General features: G+C 37.2%; 1 protein-coding gene across 1 annotated transcript in view; it reads right to left on the bottom strand.

Annotated features, from left to right (window-relative positions):
• The window catches only part of MCUB (mitochondrial calcium uniporter dominant negative subunit beta), a 196,396-nt gene extending 193,033 nt beyond the window's left edge, over positions 1 to 3,363 (bottom strand). The window contains exon 1 of the mRNA XM_053703537.1: positions 3,132 to 3,363. Within this exon, the coding sequence (XP_053559512.1) occupies positions 3,132 to 3,185 (54 nt within the window). The 5' untranslated portion in view covers positions 3,186 to 3,363. The remainder of the gene's footprint in view (positions 1 to 3,131) is intronic.
• Positions 3,364 to 24,574: the final 21,211 nt, after the last annotated feature.

Here is a 24,574-nt window from a genome sequence, read left to right as displayed (position 1 = left end):
CAAGCTACATATAAACAATTACAAAAAATGATGAGAACGCCATATACAAACACAAAAAAATATATAAGAATTATTGAAATTAAGCACAGTATTAAAGTTTTGGATTATGTCTCTCTGTTGCATGCTTAATGAACATAAAGGAAAAATAAAACAATGCTCTAATGTGCTAAAACATTTAACTATTGCACTATTGCTTCCATAGAACCACTACAAAGGAGTAAAACACATAGTTAAAGTAAGCTCTAGACCAGCAATGGACTATTTGTATTCAACTCAGATTGTTTCCCTGACTGGCTCAATGGTTGTGTTCAGCTCCAGACCAATAATGCACTGCCAGTCTGGAGCTGACTTTAACTATGTGTTTAACCGTTTAGCAGAGGGAACACACATAGTTCTTTGCAAGCAATAGAATAATAATAAAATGCTCCCATTCATTAGTGCTGTAGCACATTTAATTATTGCCATATTATGTTCCTTTAAAGTTTTTATTCTAACGATTTACATTTAATTGCAAAGTCTGCTCTTACTGCTTTAGTTTGACTTGGGAAAAAAAAATATATATCCTCCAAGCCTCAAATGAAAATGTAAACAAACAAATGATGTTGTTACATTTATATTATCTTTAGAAAACAGTCTTGGTTCTAAAGATACTTTAGAGTTTGTGTATATAGTGTGTGTGTCAGCAAACATGAAAATGACACAATTTAACTCCATATTTCCTTTATCTCCTAGAACCATTGGGAGGTAGGTACTATGTCACACAGTACTTTGCCCTGTGTACTGTACCTAGTCCAACACTGTTGCATATACCCTCTTGTCAGCCTCTGAAAACTCTTTTTATGTAAATAAATAATTTTACATTATATATATATGTGTGTGTGTGTATGTATGTGTGTGAACTTATTTAACCAAGGACCACACCTCTCTAATGCAAATACAGAGGAAATCAAAAGGGACTTTATTTGCTGAATGCTCGAGACAATAAACTCACTCCAGTATTGGGAGTCTGAAATAACACATGAATAAACATTAGATATCCACGCACTCAAAATAAACATGCAAGATATGTATACTATCAGTAGCAGGAGTTCTGGTATACCTTACATGCTTCGTTATAGCATTGTTTGCTGGAGTTTTGGATCCGGAGAATAGATTAATGCATCAGACCCTAATTGAATCTTCATCTGGGTGAGATCGTTCTTTATATCCTTTTGGCTTATATATCTGTTTTAGCTACTTGGAGGCTGTAAATTAACTTGGGTCCTGGTGGATGTAATCCTGATCATACATTAAAACACAGCCAATCGTTACTAAGGGACATTTGTCCAGTGCTAACAGAATATAAAGATTTGATATTCAGCGGACTTGGTCCTGAAGTGCCGTTTCTAGATTGATGTATTACAAACTACATGTGCCTGATTTGCTCTACACTAACCAGCATACTATAACCTTGATGACTGAAACACATTTATAAAGCTGAAAAACAGTGTGTTCATTTAATAGTCAGATGCCTTTACCTTCTTACAAGATTTGCATGCTAATCTTACATGCTTTGCATTATCTATGCTTTTTGCCTAAACAGGACTATTGCTCTATTCATTATACTAAGTACTGACCTTATCCTATATAAGAATGTTCCCAATATATCTAAAATAGCCATTTGCTCTACAAGTTGTTTGCTTTACAGATAAAAATTCCTCTCTATAAAGGACTGACGGACTTTCTGATTTTATTTAGACTGGGGACGCCCAGTCTTTATATTTTTAATATTAGATACACTCTTGTTTATGTATTTAGTGACACTATAATACAATTGTGTTATATTTTTTGCATTATACATATCTTGCATGTTTCTTTTGAGTGCAGGGATATCTATTTTATTATTATTCTTTATTTATAAGGCGCCAACAGATTCCGCAGCGCTGCCCATGTGTACAAGGATAAAAGTACAACGGAGAAACAATACAATAAAATACCACATTTTACAGACAAATACAGGGGGAATTGAGGGTCCTATTCCTGTGGGAATTTACAATCTTGATGGGATATATATATATATATATATATATATATATATATATATATATATATATATATATATATAATTTGATTTTTCATGGGTAAATCAAAAAAACAAAAGGCTTTATTTCTGTTTAAACTAAGTGATAGCAAAAAAAAGCTAAACATTCTTCTGTAATTTCGGCAAGTTTTTATATGAAATTCACGGTACTGAAGGGGTTAATCTGAAAATGCATGATATTGATATCATGCTGGGAAAATACACAGCACAGCAAACAGCACACTAAGCCAGTTCTCAAAAACAAAATGCCTTGTAATGACAGCAGTATTAATCTGTCTTTCTGGTGGTGCACAGCAATCAGATCACTTATGCCAATGTGGTATGAATTAAACTGGTCTCAAACATTCTATAACACATTTAGTCTGAAGAATGTTATTTACATTAAACTTCTTACCATTGTCTATACAGGGCATTAACATATTAGTTACCAAATATCAAAACAAAACACAACAGGAAAAGAAATTAAAACTGGAATGAGAAAACAACATTGAACAAAAGCATTTCTTTCCATGTGACCTAACTAAAAGCCCAGCAGCAGCTCAGTGAGTCATGTAATGAGGCTCTATAGAGGCAGCACAAAACAGATATGAAAGAGAGGAGAGGCAGTGAGAACTGAACTTACACTACAACATGAGGCAGAAGAGTGACAAGACAGAGAGGGGAGGATGAAATACGTGTTGGGAATGTAGGAGGGTGTATATGAATGAGAGACAGCAAGAAGGGCAAAAAGTACAGACACTGTGAAATGGAAGTAATGCAACTACACTAAGAAGCCACATATTGTTAGATCAGCGTAAAAGGGACGATCTAATGAACATCAGTTATAAAGTACGTAAGAGAAACAGTGAGCTCAAACACTATCCGGTGTGCGAACTTTATAGATCCGAGCCGCCCCTAGCTCTGCTGGGTGTATCGCACCATGATCAGCTGCATGTTGTGCAAGTTGTGAGTTAGTGTCAGGGGCAGAACTAGTTCGCAGCTGTATGCAAATATAGGACATTGCTGTAATCAGCACGAATTGTCCGGTGTGTGCAAAGTGCACCAGTCTCACCTGGGAACCAGCAGCCAGGGGAAGCCTCCTCCACAGTCCAGCAATTACAGACATTTTTCAAGCCGTCGTCTACAGCTCCTCTAACGGCCTCCTTAAGATTGTTCAATGATCTGCTGCTCACTCATATCACTGATCTGAACCCTACAGCGCCTTTCTCTCCCTGCCCTGTTACTCCAAGTGCCTCTGTGTATTGAGTTTCTTACTTCCTCCCTGAACACTTCAGCAGTCTCTCTGCCTCCTCCCTTCATTACATCAAACTGCAGGAAACAGAGTTAAACGGCAGAGGGCGCAAGCGATGCTTTTGTTATAATTCATTACATCGTATTATTTTAAAGTGATCCCCCTAAAATAGCTCAATAAAATATGATAATCCATATATGGCAGCAGTGAACTTAGCTAGGTACATTCTTCTCTTTAGGCACAAATATGTAAACACAGATTTTAGTAAGTAACAATTTAACTTTTTAAGGTAGTTGTCTGAGCACATTATTTTAATATTTAAAAATAATTTTGTTTTTTTGGTTGACATACAAGTACAAAAATAAAAGTTTACTATTGCACTTTTGCTTTCATATTACTATGGACTATATTACAAGTAAAGAGGTAACTACTGCTCCCACTTTCACGCTAACTCAGCTAAAAGTAAGCTTTTTACGCATGTCGGGTATCGAGTTTTTACTCGCATGCTAACGCGACACATGCAAAAAGCCGAAGTTCGAATATACGCATTAACGTATTCCCCCATAGGCTTCAATGGAGCAAGAAAAGTGGGGAAAAAAACACCTAACTCATTTTGTTAGGTGCACTAACCTGACATGAAAATATTAATATTTCACATTTCAATGTTCTTCACAAAGAAGAATATGTTCTATATATATACAGTATATATATATATATATAGTTGTGTTAATAAGTTTACATACCCTGGCAGAATTTATGATTTCTTGGCCATTTTTCAGAGAATATGAATGATAACACAAAAACTTTTCTTTCACTCATGGTTAGTGTTTGGCTGAAGCTATATATTAATAATCAACTCTGTTTACTCTTTTTAAATCATAATGACAACAGAAACTACCCAAATAACCCTGATCAAAAGTTTACATACCCCAGTTCTTAAAGGGACACTGAACCCAATTTTTTTATTTCATGATTCAGATAGAGCATGCAATTTTAAGCCACTTTCTTATTTATTCATATTATCAATTTTTCTTCGTTCTCTTGCTATCTTTATTTTAAAAAGAAGACATCTAAGCTTTTTTTTTTATTCAGAACTCTGGGCAGCACTTTTTTATTGGTGGATGACTTTATCCACCAATCAGCAAGAACAACCCAGGTTGATCACCAAAAATGGGCCGGCATCTAAACTTACTTTCTTGCATTTCAAATAAAGATGCCAAGAGAATGAAGAAAATTTGATAATAGGAGTAAATTAGAAAGTTGCTTAAAATGCCATACTATATCTGAATCACAAAAGAAAAAATTTGGGTACAGTGTCCCTTTAATACCGTGCATTGCCCCCTTTAAAATCAATGACAGCTCAAAGTATTTTGTGGTATTTGTGGATGAGGCTCTTTATCTTGTCAGATGGTAAAGCTGCCCATTCTTCCTGGCAAAAAACCTCCAGTTCCTGTAAACTCTTGGGCTGTCTTGCATGAACTGCACATTTGAAATCTCCCCAGTGTGGCTCAATGATATTGAAGTCAGGAGACTGAGATGGCCACTCCAGAACCTTCATTTTATTCTGCTGTAGCCAATGACAGGTCAACTTGGCCTTGTGTTTAGGATCATTGTCATGTTGGAATGTCCAAGTACGTCCCATGCGCAGCTTCCAGGCTGATGAATGCAAATGTTCCTCCAGTATTTTTTGATAACATACTGCATTCATCTTGCCATCAATTCTGACCAAATTTCCTGTGCCTTTGTAGCTCACACATCCCCAAAACATCAGCGATCCACCTCCGTGTTTTACATTAGGAATGTTGTACCTTTCATCATAGGCCTTGTTGACTCCTCTCCAAATGTAGTGTTTATGGTTGTGGCCAAAAAGCTCAATTTTGGTCTCATCACTCCAAATGACTTTGTGCCAGAAGGTTTGAGGCTTGTCTCTGTGCTGTTTGGCATATTGTAAGTGGGATACTTTGTGGCATTTGCATAGTAATGGCTTTCTTCTGGCGACTCGACCATGCAGCCCATCTTTCTTCAAGTGCCTCCTAATTATGCATCTTGAAACAGCAACACCACATGTTTTCAGAGTCCTGTATTTCACCTGAAGTTATTTGTCGGTTTTTCTTTGAATCCCAAACAATTTTCCTAGCAGTTAAGGCTGAAATTTTAGTTGATCTACCTGACCGTGGTTTGATTTCAACAGAACCCCTCATTTTCCACTTCTTGATTAGAGTTTGAACACTGCTGATTTGCATTCTCAATTCCTTGGATATCTTTTTATATCCCTTTCCTGTTTTATACAGTTCAACTACCTTTTCCCGCAGATCCTTTGACAATTCTTTTGCTTTCTCCATGACTCAGAATCCAGAAACGTCAGTGCAGCACTGGATGAAAGATGCAAGGGTCTGTCAGGAGTCCAGAAACTCATTGACCTTTTATACACACACATTAATTATAAGCAAACAGATCACAGATGAGGATGGTTAACTTTAATAGCCATTCAAACCCCGTTGTGTCGAACTTGTGTGCATGTTATCAGGCCAAAATCACCAGGGTATGTAAACTTTTGATCAGGGTCATTTGGGTAGTTTCTGTTGTCATTATGATTTAAAAAGAGTAAACACAGTTGATTGATAATAAATGGCTTCAGCCAAACACTAACCATGAGTGAAAGAAAAATGTTTGTGTTATCATTCATATTCTCTGAAAAATGGCCAAGAAATGAAAAATTCTGCCAGGGTATGTAAACATATGAGCACAACTGTGTATATATATATATATATATATATATGTATATATATATATATATATATATATATATATATATATATATATATATATATATATATATATATATATATATATATATATATATATATATATATATATATATATATATATATATAGAAAATAGAGGATATATCCTACGGAGGTGCGCACAAATGGCGGTCAGTACTTGACTCACAAAAACAGTTTCAAGATGGAAAAAGTTCCTGGAGCAGCCAGCAGCCAGCAACCAACAAAGGCGGTAGCAGTCGGTATCCAAAGTAGACGGCAGCACTCTTGAAAGGAAAAGGTGACAACAAATCTGTAGGAGCAGATAAAAAGAGAGGCGCCTTATGGGACAGTATCGTGGTGTAACAACGAGAACAGGAGACATGACAACACAGACGGTCAGGGTACTCACAAAAGTGTTGGCATAAACGTATGCCACACTAAGCAGGACGGAACCTTAGTCGTCCGCCAGACGGTCCAATGGGAGGATAGATCCGGCAATCCAGGGTCCAATCCGCAGCAACAGAAGTCAGAGCGTCAGAGGCACACAGCGTCTGTGATAGGATCAGTACCTAGGAGCCCTTAAGGTGAAAGGCAGGTTACCGGGCCAACCAAAAAACGATATACGGAGAGCGGGGATATCGTATATACAATTTTATTTAAAAGCCGTTTAAAAACACTGTTTAAAACATAGAATAGGAACAGCAACGCGTTTCTCGACCTTCCGGTCGTTTCATCAGCCTGATGAAACGACCGGAAGGTCGAGAAACGCGTTGCTGTTCCTATTCTATGTTTTAAACAGTGTTTTTAAACGGCTTTTAAATAAAATTGTATATACGATATCCCCGCTCTCCGTATATCGTTTTTTGGTTGGCCCGGTAACCTGCCTTTCACCTTAAGGGCTCCTAGGTACTGATCCTATCACAGACGCTGTGTGCCTCTGACGCTCTGACTTCTGTTGCTGCGGATTGGACCCTGGATTGCCGGATCTATCCTCCCATTGGACCGTCTGGCGGACGACTAAGGTTCCGTCCTGCTTAGTGTGGCATACGTTTATGCCAACACTTTTGTGAGTACCCTGACCGTCTGTGTTGTCCTGTCTCCTGTTCTCGTTGTTACACCACAATACTGTCCCATAAGGCGCCTCTCTTTTTATCTGCTCCTACAGATTTGATTTATATATATAAATGTATTTTTCCATCCACAAATCAACGCTCAATACTTTTAGTTTCATTTCCACAGTTTCACAGAAATATATATATATATATATATATATATATGTGTGTGTGTGTGTGTGTGTGTGTGTGTCTGCATCATAAACATAGTTTAAATAGTGTACAGGGTTATTCAACTATAACATAGGCTATAGTAAAAAAAATCAATACACAGGTCCAATAGATAAATTCTCAACTGGTATTGACTTACCCTGTCAGCAGTCCTTCTTCTTTGTTGATGATTCTCTCAGAATACTCACAGGAGCTGCTTTTACTGCTTTCCAGTAATTGTTCTGGCTCCACTGTCTCGCCTCTATTTGTGTGAGGTTCAGCGTCTTCTCAAATGCTGGTTCGCTTAGTGATGACATCACCCCCTACAGTCCAATGTTACCTGGGAATGGAGAGCCCAATGGAAACACCTATCGAATATCCATACACACAACAATGTCCAGTCCGGCTCAAATCCGTTAAAACCAACGTTTATTGTCCATAATTAAAGTAAATCAAAGCAGCATAAAACCAAACATAAACTCTGTTATAAAAAAGTACGATTACGACTGAATGCCAAAACGCATCAGAGGAGTGTCAAAGGGGAGCACTCATCTGCAATTTATAACAGAGTTTATGTTTGGGTTTTATGCTGCTTGGATTTATTTAACTCATGGACAATAAACGTTGGTTTTAATGGATTTGAGCCGGACTGGACATTATTGTGTGTGTGTATGTAAATACATGTATAGACATATAAATACAAAAAACATATGTACACACATATAAACATATGTACACACATATAAACATATATATATATATATATATATATATATATATATATATATATATATATATATATATACATACATACATATACATATTTAGACATGTTTATGTATGTATATATCTATGTTAACGCCCTTTCCCCGCCTTTATAACTTCTTATTTATTTATGGTGTTATTATAAGTTTAACTGTACTTTGTAATGTATTTTCAATGTGTTCTGCGACAGTTTTTTGTTTTGCGTAACAGTTAACCAGAGATCTCAGGTCGGTAATCATTCTAGTGTAAATCGTGATTGTGCTCATGCATTCGCATTTACTTTCAACTTGTAAAACGAGTGATCCTCCCGATGCACGCAAAAAGCTGCAATAAACCAGATATCACTCTTGCGTAACTGTTAGCGTGCCACTCATAATCTGGCCCTCTATCGAACCATAAAAGTTTCATTATGTATTTCATGTCCCTTTAAAAGACCACATCAAAATATGTGTTTATAAACATATTTCAAAATCTATTTAAATAATTTTGAAGCTATACTTAAAGATGTTCCCTGCCAAATATTTGCCTAGTCCCTATTCTGAGGGATTAATATACAATAAGAAGATATGATGGGCTCGATTTTGTAAGCTTGTCTAACCACAATCCTGATTGGTACATTTTTTATAGAGAAGGAAGTGCTTATAACAACCAGAATACAGCAAACAGGATGGAGTGGAAGAGAATCTGTTGCTGTTGGCCAGAAGAGGCTGAAGATGCCACAAGAATTGTAGACACTCCCGTTGACCTGCTTCAAAAGCCACAAAATTTAAAGAGTGAGATATATATATAAGAGCTCTACTACTAGTGACTAATTGTTGTCACTTTGCTGTATCAGAAAATTGCTGTAATGGCAAGGTCACGTATTATGGTCACTGTATTATGTCACTTAAAATATCATTAAGTGGGACACTTGGCTGCCTTTGTTTCCACCTCATGCTGGGACATCACACTACAAATGAACGATATGGGAAAAATGTATTGATATTACAGGCGGACAAGTTGTCAGATAGAGAACCTGTTTGCCTAATAGTATTAGGTTAGTAACGTAAGCATAGCTTAGCTTGCCAATAAACAGCCCACAGTAAAATACACAGGACAGCACTAGAGGCAACCCTTCCTTTCTCACTCAGAGAGTATACGTTTTCTATTCAGATATACATGGCATATCCTACTTCTGCTCTAACCTTTATTTGTGTATATAAATCTTACAGAAAGCAGACAGGGCAGTGATACTGTGTGTGTTGTGTGGTCATGTGGCGTGAGGTAATGCTACTGGTGTCAGGGGTTAAGGATTCAATGGGACTGCTGGGACAGTGAGGTAAAAAAGATGAGTTGAGACAGGGGTGAGCACAATGTGGGCACCTTGGCAATGAGGGTACATAAGGGGTATATATATATATATATATATATATATATATATATATATATATATATATATATATATATATATATATATATATATATAATACAACTCAAGTTTACTGAATAAGAACACCCTGACAGTAAAAAAGCTATTCCCCTCAGATCATTTTAGGTTCCTATGCTCATGTATGTATTTAAAGTCTAGAAGTCTAGTCATGTAAAAAATAATTGTATCTAATAAAATATGTACTCTATCTATCTATCTATCTATCTATCTATCTATCTATCTATCTATCTATCTATCTATCTATCATTAATTAATTAAACCAGTGTGACAAAAGAACAAAACAAAAATAATTAATGGTATCCTGTAAAAGGAGATAATTCACTAATATTGGTGAATCATCTCCATTAATGTAGGTGTTGGAGAGGTTTGTCTCACTACAGAGGTTTGTAATTATTTGGTTTGCCCTTTCTTTTGAACCCTAGAAAAAAGGAAACATTTGTGACTCAGAGTGTTTCAGGTTGGCTCTAACAATATGAACACATTTCTAAAGCTTTATTTTACTTTACAGCCAAACTTCAGATGCTTATAACTGATGAAATTATGTAAGTAGTTGACTGGGAAATTGTGGTTGTTACCTAACTCACTCCCGGGATGGGAAGTAAATAAGTTGAGTGTTTAAAATTTGGAATGTGCAGGAAACAATCAGTTTTAGGTAAGGCTACAGCAAAACCCCAGGGCTCATGTCTGACAGATGGATCTTTTGGTTAGCTTGGTTTTGAACAAATGTTAATTCAAGGAATATAAAGGTTTAAGGGGACATAAAACGTAAAACTAAAATTCTCTATATCATTAGAGCATTAGTATTTAATTTGAAAACAAATGCCCTTGTTCCGTACATGTTTAAACTTTGCAAAGTGGAATGGATCTCTTTCTAGATCATCATGTCAAGGGATAGCTGTTAGGCCCATACGTCTGATTTCTGGTCTTATTTGGGTATGTAGCTGGTATGACGGGCTGTAGGAGCAATGTATCTGACTAATGTCTTTTTTTTGGCATTATAGCTGTATGATATTTTGCTAAAAGCAACAGTCTATTATATAAAATTTGTGGGCATCTGGTTAAGGAGTCATTACATTCAGTTCGTTATAAATAAAAATGTAGTTAATACATGGAATAACCACCCAGCAGAAGGGACAAATAAAGTAAAGGAATTAAAGATCCCAAACTTTTTTTTATTTTCAATTGAATCCCTGGTGTTTCTCCTACAATAGGAATTGACAAACCTACTTGTCATTCCTGTTGCACATGTTGTCACAGATATCATTTTGTTCAAGGCATTTTATTTTTTTTGCCCCTCCTGCCGGAAACATTTCTGTGGACGCCCACACTGTGACCTCAAGGCATCAGGCATGAGGGGTTGGGATGATAATGCTATTATGAACAGTTATAGTAAGTTGGGTGGTAGTCAAGAATTTAGAAGAAGAGGAGAAAATAAGGAGGTCAGTTTTAAAGATATTTAGCTTAAAGGGACACTTAAGTCAAGTTACACTTTTATGAATCAGAAAGATCATGCAATTTTAAACATCTTTCCAATTTACTTCCATTAACAAAATGTGCACAGTCTTTTTGAGTCACCAGTTTCTACTGAGCATGTGCAAGAATTCAAACATATACATATATGCATTTGTGATTGGCTGATGGCTGTCACATGATACAGGTGGAGTGGAAATATACATACATTTGAAATTTGTCAGAAAAAAATCTACAACTCATTTGAAGTTCAGACTAAATTCTATTGTATTGTCTTTTTATCAATCATTTGTTAATTATGCAAATCTACTGTATTTACTTGTCCTTTAAGGTAGTGAGAGGACATCCAGGATGAAGAGTCTGTAAGTGACACAAAATAGTAAGGAAAGGGATAGGTTTGGTGCAGGGAGGTAGATTTGGGTGTTATCAGCATACGAATGATACTGAAACTCCTTGTGGTACCTCCAAAATAAAGTATTAAAAGAGCAGGGGATGAACCACAGAAGGATATCTATGGCCCCAATTTATCAAAGGTCTTGCGGACCTGATCCGACACTGCGGATCAGGTCCACAAGACCTCGCTAAATGCGGAGAGCAATACGCTCTCCGCATTTAACTTTGCACCAGCAGCTCACAAGAGCTACTGGTGCAACGCCGCCCCCTGCTGACTCGCGGCCAATCGGCCGCCAGCAGGGAGGTGTCAATCAACCCGATCGTATTCGATCGGGTTGATTTCCGGCTATTCCTGTCCGGCTGCCCAGAGCAGGCGGACAGGGTTATGGAGCAGCGGTCTTTATATAAAATATAAAGATTTTATGCATTCTTTGGGGGGGGGGGGGTAATAAAATGAATATATTTATCCAGTCTCCTAACATAAATGCAGATATAATTTTATTTATTATTTAGTGCTTTGTTTATTTTATCTGTTGCATTATGCAGTTAGAAAGAAAAAACATAATCAAAATTAAACCAAAAAAATTATTTCATGATTCAAATAGAGCAAGCGATTTTAAACAACTTTCTAATTTACTTCTATTTTAGTTTGTTTTCTTGGTAAATTAGAAAGTTGATTAAAATGTCATGCTCTATCTTAATCACGAAATAAAAAATTTGGGATCAGTGTCCCTTTAACTATTCAATCATACACATTTAAAAGCACATACTCTCTAGATATCAATATACTGTATAGCATAAATGTGTGAATAATACCTCTGAGAATCATGTATCTAGATGTGAAACATTGTACTTGGTTTGTATAATATAAAGCAGTCAGATACAAACAATATCTTTTGTAACCGGTTATTAATAAATTCAGAAATAATGCTGTTGCAAGAGGACCTGCTAATATGTGGGATGTCAGATTGTGAGATTAAAACTATCTAGCTAATTCTCTATCTGTAATTATAAAGTCCTTGCTTACACAGTCAACTTTATTACAGCGGTTCATTGTAATAGATTCTGCCTGCTTAAAATCTCTAGATATTAATATTTGGTATAGGTGTGTGAATAACACCTCTGAGAATCATGGGTCTAGATATGAAACATTGTACTTGGTTTGTATAATATCAAGCAGTCAGATATAAACAATATCTTTTATAGCCGGCTATTAATAAATTAAAAAATAATGCTGTAACAAGAGGACCTGTTAAAGGGACAGTCTACACCAGAATTTTTTATTGTTTAAAAAAATAGATAATCCCTTTATTGCCCATTCCCCAGTTTTGCATAACCATCACAGTTATATTAACATATGTTTTACCACTGTGATTACCTTGTATCTAAACCTCTGCAGACTACACCTTATCTCAGTGCTTTTGACAGACATGCAATTTAGCCAATCAGTGCATACTCCTAAATAACTCCACGGGAGTGAGCACTATTCAATCATACACATTTAAAAACACTTAAACTCTCTAGATATCAATATACTGTATAGCATAAATGTGTGAATAATACCTCTGAGAATCATGTATCTAGATGTGAAACATTCTACTTGGTTTGTATAATATCAAGCAGTCACATATAAACAATATCTTTTATAGCTGGCTATTAATAAATTCAAAAATAAAGCTGTAACAAGAGGACCTGTTAATATGTGGGATGTCAGATTGTGAGATTAAAGCTATCTAGCTAATACTCTATCTGTAATTATAAAGTCCTTGAACCCCTCTGAGGAAGCGTGAGCGAAACACGTGTCAGGGGTCTGGCTTCAGAGAGTTTATACTCTCAGTTTTGTAACCATTACTCTCTATGATAACTGTTGATTGCCAATAGCTTGTAAATGTGTGTTATATTCTGAGATCAGACATTGTGCTATGTTAGTGAAACAAGTCAGTTAAACGTTAATCTAGCCTCCGCTATAGAAGGATCTTAAGCAGACAGAATCTATTACACTGAATAGCTGTGCTAAAGTTAACTGTGCAAGCAAGGACTTTATAATTACAGATAGAGTATTATCTAGATTACTTTAATCTCGCAATCTGACATCCAACATATTAACAGGTCCTCTTGTTACAACATTATTTCTGAATTTATTAATAGCCGGCTGCAAAAAATATTGTGTGTATTTAACTGCTTGATATTATACAAACCAAGTACAATTTTTCATATCTAAATACATGACTTTCAGAGGTATTATTCACATACCTATGCTATATATTGATATTGAGAGAGTTCAAGCAGACAGAATCTATTACATTGAGCAGGTGTGCTAAAGTTAACTGTGCAAGCAAGGACTTTTTAATTCCAGATAGAGTATTAGCTAGATAGCTTTAATCTCATAACCTGACATTCCACATATTAAAGGGACAGTCTAGTCAAAATTAAACTTTCATGATACAGATAGGGCATGCAATTTTAAACAACTTTCCAATTGAATTTTATCATTAAATTTGCTTTGTTCCCTTGGTGGTATTTTTGAAAAGCTAAACCTATGTAGGCTCAAACTGATTTCTAAACCGTTGAAACCCGCCTTTTAGCCCAGAGCATTTTGAAAGTTTTTCACAGTTAGACAGTACTAGTTCATGTGTTTCATATAGATAACATTGTGCTCACTCCCGTGGAGTTATTTAGGAGTCTGCACTGATTGGCTAATTTGCATGTCTGTCAAAAGCACTGAGATAAGGTGCAGTCTGCAGAGGTTTAGATACAAGGTAATCACAGTGGTAAAACATATATTAATATAACTGTGATGGTTATGCAAAACTGGGTAATGGGCAATAAAGGAATTATCTATTTTTTTAAACAATAAAAAAATCTGGTGTAGACTGTCCCTTTAACAGGTCCTCTTGTTACAGCATTATTTTTTAATTTATTAATAGCCGGCTATAAAAGATATTGTTTATATCTGACTGCTTGATATTATACAAACCAAGTACAATGTTTTATATCTAGACACATGATTCTTAGAGGTGTTATTCACACACCTATACTAAATATTAATATCTAGATATTTTAAGCAGTATAAGGAAAGTGCTGCAAGGAGTGTAGAGGGATAAGGGTAGTGCTGCCGGGAGTGTGGGGGCATAAGGATAATGCTGCAGGGAGTGTGGGGGGATAAGAATAGTGCTGAAGGGAGAGTGGGGGTATAAGGATAATGCTGCAGGGAGTGTGGGGGTATAAGGATAATGCTGCAGGGAGTGCGGGGGGATAAGAATAGTGCTGCAAGGAGTACGGGGGTATAAGAATAGTGCTGAAGGGAGTGTGGGGGTATAAGGATAATGCTGCAGGGAGTGTGGGGGTATAAGAATAGTGCTGAAGGGAGTGTGGGGGGATAAGAATAGTGCTGCAGGGAGTGTGGGGGTATAAGGATAATGCTGCAGGGAGTGCAAGGGGATAAGAATAGTGCTGCAGGGAGTGCGGGGGGGGGGGGGGGGGGGGGGGTAAGAATAGTGCTGCAAGGAGTGCAGGGGTATAAGAATAATGCTGCAGGGAGTGCAGGTGTATAAGGATAATGCTGCAGGGATTGTGGGGGGATAAGGACAATGCTGCAGGGAGTGTGGGAGGATAAGGATAATGCTGCAGGGAGTGCGGGTGTATAAGGATAATGCTGCAGGGAGTGCGGGTGATAAGGATAATGTTGCAGGGATTGTGGGGGTATAAGGATAGTGCTGCGGGGAGTTCGGGGGGATAAGGATAGTGCTGCAGGGAGTTCGGGGGATAGGGATAGTGCTGCGGGGAGTGCGTCGGGGATAAGGAGAGTGTTACAGGGAGTGCGGGGGTATAAGGATAGTGCTGCGAAAAGTATGGGGGATAAGGATAGTGCTACAGGGAGTGGGGGGTATAAGGATAGTGCTGCAGGGAGTGGGGGGTATAAGGATAGTGCTGCAGGTAGTGGGGGGTATAAGGGTAGTGCCGCAGGGAGCGGGGGGGTATAAGGATAGTGCTACAGGGAGTGGGGGGGTATAAGGATAGTGCTGCGGGGAGTGCAGTGGTATAAGGATAGTGATACAGGAAGTGCAGGGGTATAAAGATAGTGCTGGGGGAGCGCTGTGTGGATGGGAATAGTGCTCTAGGGATGAGTATAGTGCTGTAAAGATGAGTAATTTCATCCTTTATTGATTTACCTTAAATTTGCATAGAATAATACCCACTTATCTTACAGCAGTTAAAAAAACCCTTACGTGAATTACATAGATCTGCTATTTATTGCACTATCATGTTACCATTTTAATTCCAATGAAAGGTGACACATTTTTTTTTTTAAATTAAAACAGAGGAACTTATAATTTTATCTTTTCACAGAATTAGTCCTCAATATATTTTTAACTTTGTTTATGCAATAAATATCATCTGAGCGTCATTCTTTATTACAGATTTACAAAACAAAGTTTGAGCCATGATAGCTTGTGTCTGTGTTAATAGAATGTATTAAAATCAATCAAACAGAACAGATTTGAGGTGGCAAGCTGTGCAGTCATAGTTAGTATCTAGATATTGCCTGCTGCTGTAAGCTGGCAGGGGTGCTACACTGGCAGGGGTTTGCAAACCACATTTTATTCAAGACAAAAAGGTTGCAAACGCAAAAAAATTATAATAATTAATAAGCATGATAACTTTTTTTAAACATTCTTGAAAGAGAATTTTGTAAAAAAAATACTAAAACTCTCAAATCAATACAGATTGAATCAATCTAATTCATAAAGGAAATGTCTTAACGCATTTCCTGCCAATAATCTAAATCAGCAGCCATGACTCAGCCTATTTAAATAGCATATAGCTGTATAAAATAAAATAAAAATGTTAGAATCAGAATGTGTGAATCGTTTACAAAGAAAGATGTTCAGTTTGCAATGGACATTTTATGACAACTTTGCAAAACAGTATCTGGAGATTAATATAATTTCAATAAATAAGATCAGAATGAATCTCAGTCTAATTGACATGATTAGACTTCCTGAGCAAACACTCATTTTGCAAAACATATTCATAAGATATTGGAAATGAAAAATACTAACAGGTGGAGCATTTATATTTACAGTTTTTTTAAATAGATCGGTTAACTAAACGAGAGAACCTATTTTGGTCAGTTAGAGATATATTTAAATGAACTTGTGCTTCAATGTAACCAATCCCTAAAAATGTTACAGGCCCAGGGAATTGTGACTGTATGGTTGAGACCATCCTACCTCTCTGGGGAGGGGGTGGCAACAATATTCAGAAGTATTTTACAGCCCAAACAGACAAAATACATCTATGTTGTTTTATTTATCCTTAAAGGGAAATGAAAGCCAAACATTTTCTTTCCTGATTGAGATAGAACATTCAATTTTAAACAAATTTCTAATTTACTCCTATTATCATATTTCCTTTGATCTCTTGATATCTTTTGATAAAAAACAGCATGCACATGTCTAAAGCACTATATGGCAGCTCTTTTGGAAGAATGTTATACGTTTGCAAGACCATTAGATGGTAGCACTATTTCCTGCCGTGTAGTGCTCAAGACACCTACCTTGGTGTCACTTCAACAAAGAATACCATGGAAAGGAAGCACATTTGATAATGGGTAAATCCATCTCAAGTGGTCCAATAATTGTCAAGTTGGTTACTTGACCATTTTTAATTTTCTTATTTTTTCTTGAGTGATTACCTCCATGTATTGCAAAACCACCAGTTTTTTATTTTACTTGGTTTACCCATGGCAGCCATCTTTCTGTCATGGCGCACAACAAATTTGGGTTTTACAAATGTTTATGGAAACCTCAATATCTCAGCTCAGGAAGGTCCTAGCTCTTTGGAACAAAAATGAATCTCTAGATCGCATTAGAAGGTAATGTACATATATAAACATTCATTTTGCTTTGAAGGGTTCAAGTCTCAGTACAACATTTTGTTAGGGGGTACCTAGGTATGTATAGTGTGCAAATAGAGAGGCTTCTCTTATTTTTTTTATTTATGTCTGTCATGGTATGGGGGGTATCAGTGCCCATGGTATGGGTATCTTGCACATCTATGTGCCTGGATTACAAGTACATGGTTGCGTAAGCAGAGAGTTTGGGTGCTAGCATGGCCTGCCTGCAGTCCTGACCTGTCTCTGATTGAGAATGTGTGGCGCATTATGAAGCGCAAAATAAGGCAATGAAGGCCCCATACAGTTGCGCAGCTGAAGACATGCAAAATGGATGAATGGGTGAAAATTCCGCTTGCTAAACTTAACCAACTGGTGTCTTCAGTGTCTAAATGCTTAATAAGTGTTATTAAAAGAAAAGGTGATTTTACACAGTGCTAAACAGCCGACTGTCACAATTTTTTTGGGGTATGTTGCAATCATCAGATTTGAAATGTGTGTATATTATAATTAGACATGTGCGTTTCGTTTCGTTCCTGAATCAAAATTCGGACGAATTTGTGAAATTCGGAGCTTCAGATTGATTCGAATTTCCGAATTACCCTAGCAACGAAACTAAACTAATCCGAATGCATTTGTAATGAATAAATCCAAATTAGTTCAGATTTATTTGTTACATTCGAATGGCCATGGACTAATCACAATTACACTAGTATTGTACAGTATATTAGGTTATATCAACCTGCTAACTCTGTGCAGGGCACATTATGTAGTAGACATGTGCATTTTGTTTCGGGCGAATTCGGATTTCGGCCGAATTTGGGCCAATTTGAAGATTTGGATGTATTTGATTTTCCAAATTGGCACATCCTGAAAAATTCCAAAAATGAATAAATTAGTTTCCACATTTTTCGGATCCATTATTCATATTCGGAATTTTTCATTGCTCTATGTAGTAAACCGCAGTTCCCCTACACTAACTCTAAGTCTCTAAAACATTAAATAAAGCAAAAAAACTCTAAACCGCCATTCCCTGACACTAACTAAACCTATTGACCCCTAAACCGCAGTTACAAAACATCGCCAACATGAACTAAACATATTAACCCCTAAACCGCCATTCCCAAACATCGCCGACATGAATTACATCTATTAACCCCTAAACTGTAAACCCCCCACATCACCAACACTACCTAACCTATTAACCCCTATACCGCAATCCCCAACACTAACTAATCCTATTATCACCTAAACCACAGTTTCACAACATCATCAACGCTAACTAAATCACTAAATAAAGCTATTAACCCCTAATCCGCCATTGCCGACACTAACTAAACCTATTAACCCCTAAACCACCATTCCGAAACATCGCTGACACAAACTAAACCTAATAACCCCTAAACCGCCATTCCCAAACATCCCAAAACAAACTAAACCTATTAACCCCTAAACCGCAGTTCCCAAACATCGCCACAATGAACTAAACCTATTAACACCTAAACCGCCGTTCCCAAACATTGCCAACACTAACTAAACCTATTAACCCCTAAACCGCCGTTCAGAAACATCACAGACACAAACTTAGCCTATTAACCCCTAAACCGCAGTTCCCAAACACCCCCAAAAACAAACTAAACTTATTAACCCCTAAACCACCGTTCCCAAACACACCCAAAAGCAAACTAAACCTATTAACCCCTAAACCACCGTTCCCAAACATCGCCAACACTAACTAAACCTATTAAGACCTAAACCGCTGGCCCCTACATTGCAACAACCTAAATTAAACTATATTAACCCCTAAACCTAACACCCCCTAACTTTAAAATAATTAAAATGCACCTATATTAAAGTTAAAAATTATTAACTAACTACAAACTAAATACAAACTAACCTGTAAAATAAAACCTAAGCTAGCTACAAAATAACTAATAGTTATATTGTAGCTAGCTTAGGTTTTAATTTTATTTCACAGGCAAGTTTGTATTTATTTTAACTAGGTAGACTAGTTAGTAAATAGTTATTAACTATTTACTAACTACCTAGTTAAAATAAATACAAACTTACCTGTGAAATAAAAATAAACATAAGCTGCTTTACACTAAAACCTAACCTTACAAAAATAATAAACAGTACACTATCTACAATTACACAAAATAAAAAAACTACCATTACAAAAAACACAAACGAATGTATCCAAAATAATAAAAATAAATTATTCCTATTCGATGGGATGAAGATCGTTCAAGCCGGACTTCATTACCTGTGAGTACCTAAAGAGGGGTTAGTGATAGGTTTTTTAAGGTTTTTTTGGTGTGTTTTTTTTTTTAGATTAGGCCTAATGTAGACTGTCCCTTTAACTCTCCATCACCCCCTCTCCTGAGTACTGTTATATGATAAATTATTTGGAAATTTAATTGGCTTATACTATGATTGAACTCTCCAAAGAAGAGTTCAATCATAGTATAAGCCCATACAGGGCTGCCCATACAAATGCCCTTTTCAGGGCAATGGGTAGATTAGGTTTTTTTTAAAGTGTTTCTTTTATTTTGTGCATTTGGGGGGTGGGGGTTTGTAATGTTAGGGGGTGTTTGTTTTTATTTTGTAGCAAAAGAGATGATTTCTTTAGAACAATGCCCTACAAAAGGCCCTTTTAAGGGCCCTTGGTAGTTTTTTTTTTTTTTTTTTTCTAAACGGGGTATTAGAATAGGAATAATTTTTATTGTTTTGGATAATTTCGTTTGTTATTTTTTTTTTTTTAGTATTTTTAATTTTTTTGTAATTTTAGTGTTTATTATTTTTTATAATGGTAGTTTTTTTATTATTTTTGTAATGTTAGGTTTTAGTGTAAGGCAGCTTAGGTTTTACTTTTTTTTTTTTTAATAATTTTTTATTGAGGTAAGCAATTACAGGCACAGAGATGTTATAAAATCAAAACAAGTCATATGTGTGGACATGAGAGTAAAAAAAAAAGGAAAAATGTACACACAAGATCAGAGAGTACAAACAAGCGACCCGTATGTTACAGGCATGTAGAATAAACAGTGTTATTCAAATGATATACTACACATATGGCGTAGACAAACTTGTTTGCTTGTACTTTGAAATTCTATATGCAAAACCTGAAACCTAATTTTCTATAATATATATATATATATATATATATTCCTGGAAAAAGGTCGCACTCACAGGTCTTTGGATAAAGCAAGTAAAATACTTTTTAATGAAACGTTTTCGGGGAATTTCTCCCCATCATCAGCATAAACACAAACTGCATCAAACAAACTTATGTAGAAAATACAAATAATCAAACTAATTTCAAAAACCTGTGTAAAGTGTCCTCTCAGTGTGGTGGTGCCAAACATTGTGTGAGTGGAACGCAAGCTGCGTTCCACTGTGTGGACCGGAAGTGCTAAATGTGATACTCTTTCCGGTACTAGCATTATTGAAACAAATTAATTTTTAGCAAATATCCTTGCAATAATTACATCTTATAAACTAAAGATGTCAAAATACGAAAGTGTACAAAATAATTCATTATATATACCCCGTGTTGTCTGTGTGTAGCACTCTATGTGAGTTACACGATTTGCATGAATCAATCTTGCATGTGGGGTCTTCCCCATTGAAACAATCTTATGTATGTTTATATGTGCTATCATCTTGTTGTTACCCGCTGTTATTTCCGACTTCCTCATACTTATTTTCCTATATGTGTCTCTCGATCAGCTGTGTGAGCTCCGTATATGACCCTGCTGTCATAGTCTGGTTGTCATAGGAACCGTTAGCTGTTCCGGATCTAGTTAGGCGGATGGATCTATTGTTTGCCCCTTAGTTTTATGTATCCTTACTGTGTCAAGGGATATATATGCGGTATGCACTAATAGTGGTTATATAAATCATCTCTATATTCTACCTATTCTAATAAGGACTCTTCTAAGATATCCATATGGGCTATGTGCTAAGTACACATGTATAAAACTGAAAAATAGAAAACTAAAAAAATATACAATTAAAAAGTAAAATATATGAAAGCAACTCTACTTTTGTTGCTGCAATGTACACTTAGTGTGAGTTATATGTGTTTGGTTTTGGTGTTGTTTGTAGATTATATCTATCCCACTTGTTTGTCTCCATACCCCTTGTACACACTATATAGATCTCATATTCTTTGTATAATTTTAAGCAAACTGTTGTTTCCATATTACTTCATATGGTTACTTTATGGCACATTATTATGTATTAACTTCCTTCCAGATTTCTGTTTTTAATAAATGTTCTATAATAGTCCCAATTCTATGACCTTGTATGATGTATTTGCACAACCTGACATGGGGTAGGTATGGGGTAGGTTTTCCTCAACTCGGGGGTTACTTTCAACCCCTAGTTGTTGTCTGTCCATAGTTCATTATCCTGTGGCTCTGTAGTGTTCCTATTGGTCAATTTCTTGTATCCTTTATCTAGGAATCATCACCTTGGCTTGTTATAGATAGATAGTATCCTTGGATTTGTTACATGATTTAAGGCTGCTCAATATTTTAAGGCTGCTCAGTATTTTAAGTCTACTTGAGTTCTTGTGGGTAATTGGAAAAGGAAGACCGAGTACTGTTAACTTGGAGGGGATCATCTCCATGTCCCCCCCCCAACAAACAGGTGGTGCGCCCCGCACTCAGTAGTCTACCCCTCAAGGGGCCTGACTTCCAGTGCATCGCTACATATTACTCTAGGTCTATATGCCATAACCCTGTGTGTATCTCTACTTAAATGAGCGCCTTAAAATCTGGAGGGGAGTTTAGTCCTCCTGGGGCTATAGTGCCCAATCTATACATCCACTCCGCCTCTCTTCTTAGCAAGGCCTTATTCCTATCACCTCCCCTGTCCAGGGGGGGGATGTGATCTATCAGGATGTACCTGATGGTGGACACCTGGTGTCCCATTCTTGCACAGTGTCTGGCCACTGGTTGGTCTGAATCTCCTTGGTCCAACGCCAGCCGTATGGCCCGTCTATGGTTGGCCATCCTTTCGCGGAGTGTTCCGCTCGTTTTGCCCACATACCGGGCACATGGGCAAAATAGCAAATATACTACAAATGTAGTGTTACAGGATATTGAGTGTTTGAGTGTTTGATCTTGAATATTTTATTTGTATGTGGATGGTGAAAGTTCTTAGTTGCCATTAGGCCATTACATGTTGTGCACCCTAGGCATCGATATGAGCCTTTGATGTTTATGTGAGATGTATCCATGTAGCTTGATTTGGGGTCTGTGCATACCAGGCTGTCCTTCAGATTGGTACCCCTCCGGTATGCTATCATTGGTGTCAGGTTGTGCGTAAAGGTCAGTTTGGGGTCAGATTGTACTATTGGCCAATGTTCCCTTAGTACTCTTCCAGCTTGTGTAGTATTTGGTGAGAATGTCGTTGCCATTATCAGTTTGTTAGGTTTCTCTGTCAGATTGTCCTTGTATATCAGACTGTCCTGGGTATAAGGGAGGACTTCTTTTAGGGTACTGTCAACTATCTGTTGCTTGTACCCCCGCTGCAGGAACTTGTCCCTCATGAGTTGCAGCTGTGAGACCCCTGTGGCTATGTTGGAATTATTGCGTACGACCCTAGTCATTTGAGACTTGACTATACCTTTTAATAGGGCTGGGGGGTGGCAGCTATTGGCACTTCTATCAGTAGGTTTACTGTAGAGTGTGGTTCCCAAGGCACTACCTTCTATGTAGATATTAAGATCTAGAAATTGTATTTCTTTGTGATGGTGTGTGATCTTGAACCTCACTGGTGTAGGAGTATTATTCCAATCCCTGAACCAGTCTAACAGTGCCTCTTGTCCCCCACGCCATACCATAAACACATCGTCGATATATCTTACGTAGAAGATAACCGGCGATGTGTCTGTGTTCCACAGGAATTGGTTTTCGAACTGAGACATATAAATGTTGGCATACGATGGGGCCATATTCGACCCCATCGCCGTGCCAGTGAGTTGCAGATAAAAAGATGTCTCAAAGCGGAAATAGTTCCTGGTGAGGCAGTACTCCATTAGTGTCAAGAAAAAATCAATAGGGGGGCCCTCGTACTGTGTACTCTCTATGAGGTGTTGTTTAGTTGCCATGAGTCCTGTGTCATGTGGGATGATAGTGTAGAGACTGTTGACATCCAGGGTAACCAGGATGTCACCAGTCTCCACACGCACATCCCTCATCTTCCTGATTAGGTCATTAGTGTCTGAAATATATGATCTGACTGTCTTAACAATAGGTTGAAGGTAAATGTCAATTACTTGTGCCACCGGCTGTGTGAGTGACTGTACGGCCGGAACTATCGGCCGCCCAGGTGGGTGTTCTAGGTTTTTGTGTATTTTCGGGGTGGTATATAGGATTGGGATTCTAGGGTGTGTTGTGGTGCAGTACTCAAAGATTTGTTCCGTTAGGTGTCCTTGTTCAAATCCTAATTTTAGAATACTATCCAGTTCCTTCTTATACTTGACCATAGGGTCACCTGGTAGTTTTCTATAGGTGTTGTTGTCAGTTAACCGTGTGAGTATATCATTCCTGTAGTCCTCATAGTCCATTAGGACTATTGCTCCGCCTTTGTCGGCGGGGCGGATGACCAAATCCCAGTCATCTTGTAGGGTTTTAATAGCAGCCCTTTCAATGTGTGTGAGATTATGTCTCCATTTATTGGTCTTTCTATGTGTCTCCATGTCTTGTGCTACTAGCCTCATAAAGGTCTTAGTGCTAGCACTACTATTTGATGGCTCAAATGTACTTGGCTTTTTACACTTATGTACAGGGCTAGTATGTTTAGGTCTTGTGGGAGCATTCTGGAAATATTCTTTGATTTTCATTGTCCGTTTTAATCTGTGTAAGTCTAACTTAAGGTCCATTTCAGTAGTGTTGTGACTAGGTATAAAAGATAGGCCTTTGTTCAACATAGAGTTTTCTGCTGCTGTCAGAACGTTTTTACTAAGATTGACCACTATATCCTCCGGCTGTTGCGGCGTGTGGGTCTGTACATCACATTTAGCACTTCCGGTCTACACAGTGGAACGCAGCTTGCGTTCCACTCACACAATGTTTGGCGCCACCACACTGAGAGGACACTTTACACAGGTTTTTGAAATTAGTTTGATTATTTGTATTTTCTACATAAGTTTGTTTGATGCAGTTTGTGTTTCTGCTGATGATGGGGAGAAATTCCCCGAAAACGTTTCATTAAAAAGTATTTTACTTGCTTTATCCAAAGACCTGTGAGTGCGACCTTTTTCCAGGAA

Source organism: Bombina bombina, chromosome 2 (assembly GCF_027579735.1).
Source record: "Bombina bombina isolate aBomBom1 chromosome 2, aBomBom1.pri, whole genome shotgun sequence".
NCBI lineage: Eukaryota > Metazoa > Chordata > Amphibia > Anura > Bombinatoridae > Bombina > Bombina bombina.
The sequence above is the reverse complement of the archived record's forward strand: the minus strand, read 5'-3'. Positions and strand labels throughout refer to the sequence as shown.